Source organism: Monodelphis domestica, chromosome 2 (genome assembly GCF_027887165.1).
Source record: "Monodelphis domestica isolate mMonDom1 chromosome 2, mMonDom1.pri, whole genome shotgun sequence".
NCBI classification, from domain to species: Eukaryota; Metazoa; Chordata; class Mammalia; order Didelphimorphia; family Didelphidae; genus Monodelphis; species Monodelphis domestica.
The window spans coordinates 216,060,973-216,075,610 of record NC_077228.1 but is presented as its reverse complement, the minus strand read 5'-3'; the positions used below and the strand labels follow the sequence as shown (position 1 = coordinate 216,075,610).

General features: G+C 40.9%; 1 protein-coding gene and 1 long non-coding RNA gene across 3 annotated transcripts in view; one reads left to right on the top strand and one right to left on the bottom strand.

Moving 5' to 3' along the window:
* LOC130457253 (uncharacterized) overlaps positions 1–8,137 on the top strand; it is a 37,462-nt gene extending 29,325 nt beyond the window's left edge. The window contains exon 2 of the long non-coding RNA XR_008916416.1: positions 8,005–8,137. This is a non-coding gene — a long non-coding RNA (uncharacterized LOC130457253). The remainder of the gene's footprint in view (positions 1–8,004) is intronic.
* SDK2 (sidekick cell adhesion molecule 2) overlaps positions 1–14,638 on the bottom strand; it is a 491,418-nt gene that overhangs the window by 138,282 nt on the left and 338,498 nt on the right. For both annotated transcript variants that reach the window (XM_056817207.1, XM_056817208.1), the window contains exons 6-10: positions 10,854–10,965; positions 8,834–9,024; positions 8,559–8,642; positions 5,220–5,414; positions 712–828 (exon numbers count right to left, since the gene is read on the bottom strand). In XM_056817207.1, the coding sequence (XP_056673185.1) occupies positions 712–828; positions 5,220–5,414; positions 8,559–8,642; positions 8,834–9,024; positions 10,854–10,965 (699 nt within the window). The remainder of the gene's footprint in view (positions 1–711; positions 829–5,219; positions 5,415–8,558; positions 8,643–8,833; positions 9,025–10,853; positions 10,966–14,638) is intronic.

The window sequence follows — 14,638 nt, the reverse complement described above, 5'->3', positions numbered from 1 at the left end:
TTTGATGAGGTGATGATGGGCATCTTGAAGCTGGATGCTTCTGGAGAAAGTCACCTTCAACAAGTGCCTAAGCTTTGGATGATGGGAAAGACAGACGGAGAATGGAAGCATTTGGAAGGAGGGGACAAATGAAGTAGAAGTGATGGCCCCAGAGAGGCTAGGAAATGCCCTTTGGCAAGGGGGACCTAAAGTCTGATGAGCTGCCCTAAGGTTAGGTCTGTGACTGCCCCTGTGAGTGTTCCTGTCTGTGTGCAACTCTGGGAGTGTGTATTTGCCTAAGTCCATAGATGGTTGGATACAAAATAAAGTATTCTTGAATAAATGTGCAGGAATGGATTTATATATGAATGAAACAAAGATTTATTAAATACTTACTAGGTGCCAAGCACTGTGCCAAGTGCTGGAGATATAAAAGACAAAAGCAAGACACTCTTGCCTAAAAAAAATGCAGATTCAAATTGAAGAAGAGAACACAAGGAAAGTTTGGGTGAAGGAAAAATGGGAAGGTTTGGGGGTTCTTAGGGTGCAGTAGCAGGGTCCAGGTGCCCTTAGGGTACCCTTCGGATAGGGGAAGTGATTTGCTCCAGCTTAAAAAGATAGAATAACTGCAGAGCCAGAATTTTATAATCCAAGACACCGAAAGCTCAATCACACACTCTTGCTACCGTACCAAATTGCCCACATGCCCCTCCTGAAAATCATCCCTTTTACCTTTTTGCCAAGTGATAGCTGGCCGGGGTGCCCCAGATGTCTCACATGCCAGCACCACAGACATGCCATCAATCACTGTGCTGTCCAGAGGGCCTCTGGTGATGTTGGGGGCAATGCCTTGGGAAAGAGATGGACAGACTCCTTAGTGAGATTTCATTTGGGCTTCCCCTACGTGAATGACAGTAGTGACTCTAAGCCCCAAGCAGACAACCTCCTATTTGCCCCTGCCCCATTTTCTTATTTCACTCGCTCACCAAACAGTTATTTATACAATGCATCATACGAGGTCCTGTTATCTGGCCCCTTTCCAGGGAAGCAGGAAATCCACACCATCCTCGGATACTTCGGCATATCCCATAGACTTTGAAATAAATACATTTTTTCTAGTTCACTCAGTGCCTTTCTAGTTTAACTTCTTTGTGGAGGTTCACTGCCAGGAAAATGAATGATATCAATCATTCTCTCCTATTTGTTCTCAGGTTCCAGTGAGGGCAAAGATGTAGAAGGCCTGCCCAGGGACTGGTATTATAATTGGCAAACCCATCCCATCAGAATTATTATTATGTTCTTCCCAACAATGAAAGTGAGAAATTGTTAATCACATGTAAATTGGGATTTATTATTATTATCATCCTCGTGGTTGTTCTTTACTAACCTCCTCTTCCACTGCCTCACTGTCATGTACTATTGATCAAGGCTCTCAAAAGCTATGCCAGAAGAGGACAAGCTTTGGCAAATTCTACTGAGCTGAATGGACTATGAGACTTGGTGGATCAACCTTTTTATTTTTGAACCCTTACCTTCTGTTTTAGAACCAATACTAACTATTGGTTCCAAGGCAGAAGACTGGTAAGGGCTAGGCAATAGAGTTGAGTGAAGGTCGCAGAGGTAGCTGAGGCCAGATTTGAACCCAGTCTCCTGCCTCCAGGGCTGGCTCTCCATCCACTAAGCCACCTAGTTGCTCCAGCTGCTTCACTCTTAGCCTAGCTAGGTCTGGAGAAGTTTAATTTTGAGAAGCTATGCAATAGGTGTGTGTGTGTGTGTGTGTGTGTGTGTGTGTGTGTGTGTGTGTGTGTGTGTGTGTGTGTATTTGGTGTGGGAAGCATAGAAACTCACATTGAATCTTAAACTGAAATGGGGTAGATGAATTGAGATCCAGCTCTGTGGAGGCAGTACAGATACTGCTGAGATCTTGTGAAAATTCAGGAGAATGTCAGATCTTTGAAGGCAGGGACTGTTTTGTTTTTTGCCTAGCCCAGTGCATGAAGTAGATGTTAAATATATGTTTGCTGCATAAATGAAGTGTTTAAGTTTATGATGATGATGCCTATTATAACTTGTGGCTAATAATATAAAAGACCACCATATTTCCAAGCAGTCAATCATAGAGTGGCTTCATTCAAGTCTATTCCTTGGGCATAAATTCATGATTCTCTCCAGAAGGTAAATGAATGGTTTTAGATTCAACATGATCATCTCATTCAATTTAATTCATCAAGCATTTATTAAGAATCTGTTGTATACAAGGAACTGTGCCAGACACTGGGGATACAAAACCAAAAATAAAATTGTCCTTGTCGTCAAGAAAATTCAAAGTGCATATCTAAAATATATAACATATAAATTATATTTATATGTATATATTACATTTATGTCATACAAAATAGAATTATATCTTTACATTATGTATAAATTATATACTATTATATAAATATTTACATATCTAAATTTTTGTTATATATCTATTATCTAAATAGTATGGAAAATTATTACTTTATTTTATATATCTTTATTTATCTATCTCCATCCATATCTATCTACCTATCTATCGATCTGTCTGTCTGTCTGTCTATCTATCCATCTGTCTATGTCTGTCTGTCTATCTATCTATCTATCTATCTATTTATCTATCTATCTATCTATCTATCTATCTATCTATCTATCTATCTATCTATCTATCTGTCTGTCTGTCTGTCTGTCTGTCTGTCTGTCTGTCTGTCTGTCTATCTATCTATCTATTCTAAAAACAAAGTAATTTTGGAGGAAGAGATACTCCAACAGCTAGAGGTATCAGCAAAGACCTCATCTAGGAGGTAATACCCAAGCTGAGCCTTGAAAGGAAGTAACAATTTCAGGAGGTGGTGGCAATGAGGAGGGACTGTGTTTTAGATATGGAGAAGAGCTCATGGAGGCTACAGATGGTATGCATAGGGAACAATGAGTTCCTTTACCTCTCAGAAATCAGGGCCAGGTTAACCACATGGGCAAAGTTATAGGGAAGCCAAGACCAAATACTGATTAAACCAATCTGTTTGATAAGACCAGATCTCTGAAAAAAATCAAACCATCATCTCCTTCCTGGATCCCTTGGGGCTGGTGGGGTGTTCCCCGCTGACACCTAGAAGCATTCCCATGATATTTCATATGGTAAACACTTCCTTATCAAAGGAAGCTAATGAATGGTGTTTCCACAGAATCATGAAATTCTTGAGTTTCTGAGATTATGTAAGTCAAATTATTCATTTTACAGATGGGGAAACTGAGGCTAAGAGCTATTTAAGTGACATAACCAAAGCCATATAACAAGGAAATGGCATAGTTGGGGCTCAAATCCAGCTCTCCCGACTCTCAGGCCATCTCTCAAAATTTTACAATATTGTCATATTTCAAAATATAATAGTGTCTGAGATGGGTATGTTATCCCCAGTATGGAGGCAGAATAAGGACAAATTGCCTCAATAAGGTTCCTACCAGATGTAGCATTATTTAACCGTGTAGCCCTGGGCCTAGATTAGACAATCTCTTTCAATGGACATGAGTAAATCTCTACCAAGAAAGACTGTCTGTAGTTGATCTTCAAGAGATAAGATACCTTCTGAGTGATGGGAGTTCGGCAGTGGTAATTCTTAGCAATTTATGTCAAAATAAGAACAATATTTCATATTTCTGCAATGAATTACAATTTTGAAAGTGTTCTTCTGACAACAACCTGAGAAGGTAGATGCTGCTAATATTATTACCATTTCATAAAGAAGGGCACTGAGGTCAAATGGCTTGCCCATAGTTACAAGGCTAGTAGATGGTAGATCTAGGATTCAAACCCAGATTTCTTTATTTTAGTTCACAATAGCATAATGCCTCTCAAATGCAGATTATTATACAGGCCACTGGACAAATGACTTGCTGTCCTTTGGAGTAATTCATCCTGAGGGTATCTAATTTGACAGCATGATACATACACATACATGCACATATATATATGTATATATATATATATATTTAAAATTAATATAATTTATTTCCAGGTCTCTCTATCCTCTCTCCTCTCCATAGAAGGCATCATCTGGCAAACATATATATATATATATATATATATATACACACACACATATATATTATGTCTTTTATGTTTCCAGTTTTTCAATTTATTCTCTGGAGGTAAACATTCACAAGTTATTCTTCAAATATTAAATCTGTAGCTGTATATACAGTTCTCTTGGTTCAACTTGTTTCTCTCTTCATTATCTCACGCAATTCTTTCCAGGTTTTAGAAAAATTAACCTGCTCATCATTTCTTATGGTGCAGTAGTATTCCATCACAATCATATACCAGAATTTGTTTAGTCATTCTCCAACTGATGAGCATCCCTTTGATTTCCAGTTCTTTGCTACCACAGAGAGCTGCTATAAATATTTTAGAATATATAGGTTCTTTCCTTTTTCCTTGATTGCCTAGAGAAACAGACCCAACGATGGCAATAGAATTGCTAGGTCTAAGAGTATATATACAATTTTATAACTCTCTGGGTGTAATTCCAAATTGCTCCTTAAAATGGTTGGATCAGTTCACAATTCCACCAACAGTGTATTAATGTCCCCATTTTTCTATATCCCCTCCAACATTTGTCATTTTGGCCAATCTGATGGGTGTGAGATGATACCTTAGAACTATTTTGGTTTGCATTTACCTACTCAAAAGTGATTTGGAGCATTTTTTAATATACCTATATATGGCTTTGATTTTTCAACCCCCAACTGTCTGTTCACATCTTTTGCCCATTTACTAATTGGGGGATGACTCTTATTCTTATAAATTTGACAGAATTTTCTATATATTTTAGATATGGGACCTCTATCAGAGAGACTATGAAAATTTCCCACCAGTTTTCTATATTCCTTCTAATTCTGTTAACATTTATTTATACAAAACCCTTTCAATTTAATGTACTCAAAATTATCCATTTTACATATTACAATGCTCTCTATCTCTTGTTTACTCATAAATTCCTGTATCCATAAATTTGAGAGGCAATATGTTCCCTGTTCTTCTAATTTGCTTATGATATCTCCTTTTGTGTCTAGATTATGTATCCTTTTTTTTCCTTAGCAAATGGTATAAGATATTAGTCTATATCCAGATAGCATGATATGTTAAACTTTAATCAAAAAGGTCCTTCATCTTTTGGAAAAGCTAAAACTTCTCCTCTCTCTCCCACAAATCAACTTACTAGTGACAGCAAGGTAGGTGGAAGTCTGCACTTCTCCAGCTGAGTTTCGGGCAAAGCACTGGAACATGCCTGTGTCATCAGGCACCAGTCCACTGATTTGCAGGCTCCCATCTCCATGCAGTCGGAACCGTGACAACTTCTTCACATCAATGACAGCAGCATCCTTGTACCAAGTGGTGATAGGAGAGGGCACACCTACATGGAAGACAATAATAAGTATAGCATATCCTCTGGAAGCTCTATTTGCACTTAAGGTGTGGGTCCTAAAATGGGTAATGACTATGCAAGTTCAAAGGCGTTCTATGGGTTTGAATTCCTACAACTATAACTCAAGCCCCCACTGATCCCTTAGCTTTAACTATGAGCTAATATGACAAATTGCTTCCCAAAAGGCATTTATTAGGAAAGTAAGAAGACTAGCTACAAAACATTCTCCCTGAAAACCTGAGATCTACCCTCCTACAAATGCATATAGTTTCAATGGGGACAGTGGGCAGAGGCTACTGGTAATGAGGTGCGCCTATAGGGAACACATATGGCCAAGTCAATTGATGCTTCTGGAACTTTCAGGTCCCAATGCCTTTTCTTCATGTGATATCTTCATGCCTCTCCTCCTGGACATAGATACAGTCATTAGGTTGGACTCTCGGCTAGCTCCTCTGCACAGCTCAGCTCCCAAATGCCAGAGCCAATTTTCTAGAATTGGTTTACTCTCTCCTCTGTTGCCACGGGTCATGCTCTTTGAAGTTGCTTTTTCCCCTAAGTTCTCCTTGATGGATGTGATATCTCCTGGATGAACAGCTCTGCCTCAGTATTCCAGGGTTGATTGCGAGTAGAGAAAAGGAGGAAGAAATCTGTTTTGCCCCCCGGCAAGAGTTCAGGAGTCACATTCTACAAATCTGCTCTGTGCCTCAACTATCACTCAGGGCTGGGAAGCTTGCTTTTTAAGGGCCACTAGGGGCATAACCAATAAATATTCAGCTCTAATTACACCAGGAATTCCAGCCTTTCACACTTCATAAAGGAGTAACAGGATGTAGACTCCCCTTTGTACTTCATTTAGCACATTAATGCCTTCCTTCCTATTTCTGCTTCTTCTGTGATTTCATTAAATGGGCTGACCCTGGATGGAACGTAGGGCCAATTTTCCACCCTTATATCATACAGACACAGACTCTTTCTCTCTCTCTGTCTCTCTGTCTCTCTCTCTGTCTCTCTCTCTGTCTCTCTCTCTCTCTCTTTCTCTCTGTCTCTCTCCCTCTCTCCCTCTCTCTCCCTGCCTCCCTTCTCTCATACTTGTACCCCTTAAATGTTTACACATTGATTTAATATACATGATCTTATTTGGTCCTTTACAAATTCTGTAAGTTCTCCATTTGATAGATGAGGAAAAAGAGGAAGCTCCAAGAGATTCAGTGACTTGACTATGGTCATAATTTAGTAAATTCTAGGAGTGGTATTTGAACAAAGTTCATTCAGTTTAGTTCACTCTTTCTTATTATACCATATTACCTTCTTCATATAAGATGTTGGAAAGAGGGAGGAAGGAAGGAAGGAAGGAAATAAGCATTTATTATACCGCTACCATGTATCATGCACTTTGCTAAACATTTTACAAATATTAACTCATTTGATTCTCACAACAACACTAGGAGGTAGGTGCTATTATTATTATTCCCATTTTACAATGGATGAAATTGAGGCAGACAGAGATTAAGTGACTTGCTGAGGGTCACACAGCTAGGAAGTGTTTGAGACCAGGTTTGAACTCATCTTCCTGATTCCAAGGCCTAGTGCTCTTAAGATTGTACCATCTAGAAACATTTTTGTCATAAGGTATTTTTGGAATTATGCTTTATTCTATTTTTGAGACAATGCAAAACCCAAGAGCATGTGGGAGGTTTTTTTAAAATTATTACTATATTTTTTCCAATTACATGTAGATACAATTTTTTATAATTGTTTTTCTGACATTTTGTGATCCATGTTCTCTCCCTACTCCTCGAGATGGCAGGTATTGGATATAGGTTATATATGTAGATAATTCTTTTTAATTCCCAAAATTGATAGCCAATGATTATGTAGGAGCATGGGTGGAGCATCAAATGTCTACCAGTAATCAGGTAGGCTTCTGAGGAAAGAGAATCTGAATCTCAGAGGTTTGGAGATGGGGAAGCTGGATGGCATGGTGAATAAAGTGCTGGGTCTGGGATCAGGAAGACTCATCTTCCTGAGTTCAAATCTGACCACCGACTAGCTCTGTGGCCCTGACCAAAGTCGCTTAGTCCCATTTGCCTCAGTTTCCTCATTAATAAGATGAGCTGGAAAAGGAAAAGGCAAACCACGCCAGTATATTTGCCAAAAGAACCCCGAATAGGGTCATGAAGAGTCAGACATACTTCAAAAAAAACAAACAAACCCCTGAACAACAAAGATTTTGGGGTTGAGTTGGTGCAACGATCCTAAAAGACCTTTGGTGGTCCAAATCTATTCAGATACAGTCTGAATGCAGCTGGTACTGACCTATTTTCACTCTCCTTCCCCCATCCCTTCCCAATTCACTCTCAATTTTCTCCTTTTCCTTTCTAAGCCTTTCCTGATGGGGATTTGTAGCTCCTCTCCATATCTTTATCTCTCACCTGCCCATCATTCCACCGGGAAAAGGCTGTGTCTAGCTCTTTGTTCAATACCATAATATTGTCTATAGCACACACTACACCCTACCATTATGCCTTTTGTATGGTCTTATAATGCTCATCTGCCTTTGGATTGTCTTTTGATTTAGCTATATCTTAAGAAGGAGAGGAGATCTGGGAACCAGAACAGTATGAGAATTCGTCATTAACTTGGGGAAGACAGAAGAGGTAGGAAACTTGCGAATGCTGTCTGGTGACTGAATAAAATGACTAAGAACCAAAGTGCTGCTTTACGAGCTATATCTCAGCATAGACACACCTAAGGCCTTAACACCGCTGGTGCTTTCCCCTCTCCACTAGTGTAGCTCTGATATTATGGTAATTTGGCGTTGTCAGCGACTCTGAAATTATGGGCAATTTGGCTGTCAGTAGCCTCAAAATTACGGTAATTTTGGCTCATTTGTAACCCTGAAGTTACCATAACTTGGATTGATTTATAGCCCTGAAATTACGGTAATTTGGCTTCTTTGTTTTCCTAGGTGCCTGCTGATGTCCAGATTGATTTCTTTCCTAGTAATATGTCCACTATAGGGAAACCTGGGAGCAGCAGACACAATTCAGCAATGGAAACTGTACCCATGTGGGGGAGTGGGAAGGGGGGTGGTATTCTTCTACTTCCTCCCAGTACATTCACGTCCCTTACCTTTGGCCTGGCAGGGTATGTCCACCACCTTCTCCATCTCTGCTGTGATGTGTCTCTCTGGCTCCTTAATAAACTGGGGTGGCTCTGGGAGGAGGAGGAGGAAGAGGACAGCGATGGAGGCCCTGCTTCTCTTGGACTGGCCAACTCAGTAGGAACTCCCTTGCCCTCCCCTCTCTCCATGCTTCTGAAAGGGTGCTGTAAAGCCTGTGGAGTGTTTCTCCCCTCCCTTCCCCTCGCACCCTTATTCCCAGCCCTTCTCCATTCTCCATGCTCACCCAACACAGAAAGGACAGCACCCCGGACCACTGAGGGGACACTGCTGCTGCGCAGGACAGCCTCACACTCATAGTAGCCAGTGTTGCTTCCTTTGGGATTCAGGATAGTGAGCCGGCGGTTGTGGTCACTGACCCCCCCTGACACTGGCACCCCATCCTTCTTCCAAATGATGTGCAGTTTGATCAGGGGCCTGGCAGGAGGCAAGGGAAGCAGAAGATCATTTGCATAAATCTGCATCAGTTATGCAGTAATTTGTACTTGAGAGAATTGGACTTTTAAAATTCAGTTAAGCACCTTAAAAGTTGTCTCTTGATATTTTTCTTTTCTCTTTTTCCTCTCTCTATTCCCCTTACTCTCCAAATATAACCCACTGAATATGGAGAAGGGAAAGGAGGGGAATTGAGGGGAAGACAGAGAAGGTGTGAAAAATATGGATAAATATGAAGGCCGTACCATAAGGGAGACCCACAGGAACCAAAAAAGAGATCCATGAGCTTATACACACAAATACATATAATGGAATATCCAGACAGGTCAACAAATAAAGAACAAATTCCTAGTATTCCCTCCCTCCTTCCCTCTCTCTCTCTCTCTCTCTCCCTCTTTCTCTCTCTCTCTCTCTCTCTCTCCTTCTCTCTCTCTCTCTCTCTCTCTCTTTCTCTCTCTCTCTCTCTCTCTCTCTCTCTCTCTCTCTCTCTCTCTCTCTCTCCCTCCCTCTCTCTCTCCCCCTCTCTCTCCCTTTCTCTCTCTCTCTCTCTCCTTCTCTCCCTCCCTCCCTCTCTCTCTCTCTCTCTCTCTCTCTCTCTCTCTCTCTCTCTCTCTCTCTCTCTCTCTCTCTCTCTCTCTCTCTCTGTCTCTCTTCCCTCCTTTGAAAAAAGTAAAAACCTTTCCTTCTGTCTTAGAATCAGTACTATTGGTTCCAAGGCAGAAGAGAGCAGCAGGGTTTAGAGCAAATGGAGTTAACTTACTTGCCCAAAGTAAATTTGAACCCAGGACTTCCTGTCTCCAGGTTTGACTCTCTATCTACTGAGCCACCTAGCTGCCTTTGATGTTTATATGATATTTTATATACATTGTCTTATTTGATCCTCACAACAACCTGGGAGATAGGAAGATCATAGGAAGATCACCTTAGAGGTCATTTCATTGAACTATATCATCTTACAGATGAAGAAACTGAGGCCAAGAGAAGTCACTTGCCCAAGGTCATACAATAAGTAGCAGAGTTTAGGACTTACAGGTTCTCTGACTTCAAATGCAATGCTCTTTTCATTGAATGATGAAATATTTCCATTTTTACTCTACCATTGAGGAAAATGAGGCTCAAAGAGGTTAGTTGACTAAACTATGGCCACATTATTTAGTACATTTTTTTTATTTGAAAAAAGTTTTTTATTTTTTATTTTTATTATTTTATCTTTTTAAACCCTTATCTTCTGTCTTAGAATCAATACTATGTATTGGCTCCAAGGCAGAAGAGTAGTAAGGGTTTGGCAATGGGGGTCAAGTGACTTGCCTAGGGTCACACTACTAGGAAGTATCTGAGCCCAGCTTTGAACCCAGGACCTCCTGTCTCTGGGCCTGGCTCTCAATTCACGGAGCCACCCAGCTGCCTCCTATTTTTTATTTTTAAATATTTTTCCATGCTTACATAATTCATTTTCTTTCCCTTCCCTTCCCCCTCCCCCAAGCCAACAAGCAATTCCACTGGGTTGTATCTGGAACATCCTGGAGCTAGAAATGAGCTCAAGTTTTCTGGCTCCATGTCCAATGCACTTTTCATTATATGCCCTTTCTCCCCATTCTGTTTCTATAGAACTTTCAGATTCTCGTCCCTTCTTGGTTATTCAGAGATATGCAGTCATAGTAGATTAATGGGAATAGAAAAGATAAATCAATTAGTGTGAGTCCAGGAGTGTCCAGAAGAACAGTGGAGTCAAACATGATGGGGAACACAGGAAGTGAGGAAGGGCAATGATTAAGTTTGGAAAGGAGGGAATAGAGGGGATGACTACTGACCTGGCATTGGCCACGCATTCCATGGTCACCTCGGAGGTCCCAGCCACCACACTGGTATTCTTGGGAGGGATGATGATAGTGGGGGCAATCGGATCTGCAGGACCCCCTACATCTGGGAAGAAGATAAAAGTTAGTCCAAGAGAAAGCCTAGAAATCACATCTATCTCTGGCCTTTGGGAGCTGAGGTCACAGAGGCTTAAGAACCATCATCATAATAATAGTTGACATTTGTATAATACTCTAATGTTTGCAAAATGCTTGAAATATATTACTTCATCTGATCTTTCCAATGACCCTAAGAAATAACCGCTGCTATAATCCCCTTTTTACAGATGAGGAAATGGGTTCAGAGACACTGTCTTTCCCAGGATCAGACGGCTAGTATCTGAGGAAGGATTCTAACCCAGTTCTTCCTAAGACCATTGCTCTATGCACCATGGTCAACTTCTTCCTATGAGAGCATGATGGATCATCCCTGGGGATGGGAAGAAAGGGGATATCCAGCAACAAAGTATTAGGGAGAGGAAGGGTGTAAGCTGTGGCAGTAGAAGCCACGGGTCCTTTCTTTTCAGTTACACAACAAGATAACATACATATGGCAGCATGGTAGTGAATTAGATGGGATATTGGGCCTGGAGTCAATCAGCTTGGAGTCAGGGAGACCTGAGTTCCAATCTGGCCTCAGATACTTACTAGCTCTGTGATCCTGGGCAAGGCACCCTTTTTGCCCCTGTCTCCTCACCTGTAAAATGAGCTAGAGAAGGAAATAGCAAACCACTTCAGTATCTTTGCTAGGAAAAACCCAAATGGGGTCATGAACAGTTGGAAATAGCTGAAACAAGTGAACAATAACATAGACAAAGTTTTGCAAACCTTAAAGCATTATTTCAATGCTTTTTATTATTGTTTGTTGTTGCTGAGCCCTTTCTGGCAATGAGTACCATATTCTATTCCCTGTTATCCTTCGGACTTGGTGTTACTTGGAGTACATGACTTTTCTTCCTTTCTCCCTCTCCCCCTCTGTCTCTCCCCCTCCCTCTCTGTCTCTCTCTCCTTCTCCTTCTGTGCCCCCCCACCCTCCCTCAATTAGAGACCTAAATTGGCAGTGAGAAAGCAGGTGGTGAGAGTCAGTGTGTATGTGTACAGTGTGATCACATGAGATCACTGTGGTTGAGTGCAATGTTTGCCATCTACCCTAAGAGGACATAAGAAATGGTGAAGGCTGTGGCTAACTCAACCAAGTGCTGCTTTATCTTATTTGTACCAACAGAGCTCATTCCATCCCTGGAAAATGATGGCCAGATTCGGGCACTGCATCAGGCATAGGTAACAACTTAACCTCTTAGATGTGAAAAGAACATGAGTCAGGATAGCTAGGTTGCTCAGTAGATAGAGTGCCAGGCTTGGAGTCAGGGGGAACTTGGGTTCAAACACTTCCTAGCTGTGTGCCTCTGGGCAAGTCACTTAACTCTAAATGCCTAGCCATTAATGACTTTTCTGCCTTAGAATTGATATTTAGAATCTAAGACATGGGGAAGGAAGGAAGAAAGGAAGGAAGGAAGGAAGGAAGGAAGGAAGGAAGGAAGGAAGGAAGGAAGGAAGGAAGGAAGGAAGGAAGGAAGGAAGGAAGGAAGAAAGAAGGAAAGAAGGAAGGAAAGAAGGAAGAGAGGACAGAAGGAAGGAAGAGGGAGAGAGGGGTGAAGGAAGGAAAGAAGGAAGGAAGGAAAGAAGGAAGAGAGAGAAGAGAAGGAAAGAAAGAAAGAAGGAAGGAAGGAAAAGAAAATGAGGGCAAAGGTTGCTGTTATTCATCTCTACATAGCTCCCCAATGTCTAGAATAATGCATTGAATGGAATAGATCATAAAGTCACATTGCTAGTAAGGGTCAGAATTAGGATGTAATGTCAGGTTTCCTGACTCCAAATCTAGCCTACCAGTAGAGATCTAGAACCAGAAGGGAGCTCAGAAGCCAATTTTCTCTTTTTATAGATCTGGAATCTGAGGCTGAGGGAGGTAAATAACTTGTTCAAGGTCAGGGATTAAAGTGCTAGAGGTGAGATCTGGACCATCGTGCTTGTTTAATGAATATTGGTTGAATGAATAGCTAATACTATCTCCCCATCTACACTGCTGTCTACAGGCAGTATCAGACTGTCTCCCCAGAGGATAAGTCACATTCCCTGGTGACTGAATGGCCTGGAATTCTGGACACGTATGTCCTGCTTTGAAGAGGTTGTCAGGCCCCATGTTTTGGACTTCCTGGAAAACTCAAGAACAGGAATAAAATGTAAAAAATGGAGTAAAATGACAGGAAAAAAGAAAGGAAGAATATAAACCAAAATAATTACAACAATATAAAAGCCTCATGTAGGGGCTGTAAAAAGGGAACAGACTGAAAGCTGAATCCATAAAAGGGTTCTCTAAGTTGTATATTACTTACAGGGCTACGTTAGAGTCTAACCTGCAGCGGCTAATAGAACAAGGGAGTAAACAGAAGCAAGAAGATGGCTAGCTCAGACATTATTAAAAAATACAATTGCTATAGGAGGGCTTTGGGGCCATAATGTTTGTTTTTACAGAGCCGTGGATACATTTTCACAAGAGTGATAAGAGCAACACACTCCCAAGGTATACAAAGACTCCCCTACAGGGCTGTGGGGTATGTGGAGAGAAGAGCAGTGGTCTGAGGCCCTGGGGACACACTGTTGTTTGGGATTAATGGATGGGCCCCTGGAATGTGGGGAGATGAAGTATTTTCCCCCTCAAACACCCTATTTTTCAAGGATTTGTCCTTGGCACTGATGGAAAAATAAGTCTAAAATAAGTAAATAAATTTAAATAAGAATAAATACAAATTAAAAAATAAAATAAAATTAGAAGAACTCTTTGAGAACAGGGACTGGCTTGCTTTTCTATTTGTATCCTCAGTGCTTAGTCAGTCAGGGCTAACCACCAGTCACTATGTGCTAGGCAATGTGTTGAGTACTAGGATACAAAGTCAGGGAAAAATACTCTTTAACTCTCAAGGAGCTCAGTCTAATGGGAGGAAAAATGCAGCTCAGCGGATAGAAGAGCCAGGTCTGGAGATGGAAGGTCCTGGGTTCAAATGTGACCATAGACACTTCTTAGCTGTGTGACCCTGGGCAAGTCCCTTAACTCCCATTGCCTAGTATTGATTTTAAGAAGGAATGTAAAGGTTAAAAAAGTATTTGTCAAGTCATATTATACTAGTGGCAAAGGTGAGATTTGAACTCACATCTCTCTCAACTCCAAGTTCTATGCTTTTCCTTTATACCACAATGACTCTCTAATGCTGGGTTTCTATAGAACAGCAGAGGAAGAAAAGATTGTACATACAGGGTTAGGCAAGATTTCAGATGGGCTGAAAATGCCAGCATAAAATGTTTAGATTTTATTCCACAGGACACAGTGGGAAGAGGACCAACATCGAAGGTTTATACAGGAGCAGAAGGCACCTAGGTGGAGCAGTAGATAGAGTTGCTAGATTTAAAATCAGGATGGCCTGAACTCAAATTTGACCCGTGGGCAGGTCAACTTAACTCTTTTTTACACAAGTTCCTCAATCTGTAAAATGGGCTCAAGAACAGTTGTCTGCTTTGGAACCAATATTGATTTGAAGACAGAAGATAAGGGTTTAATTAATTAATCAATCAATCAATCAATCAATTAACTAATTAATGTGATGAGTCAGAGAAGGAAATGGCAAGTCATTCCAGTATCTTTGCCAAGAAAATCTCAAATGGGGTCACGGATTGTCAGACACAAC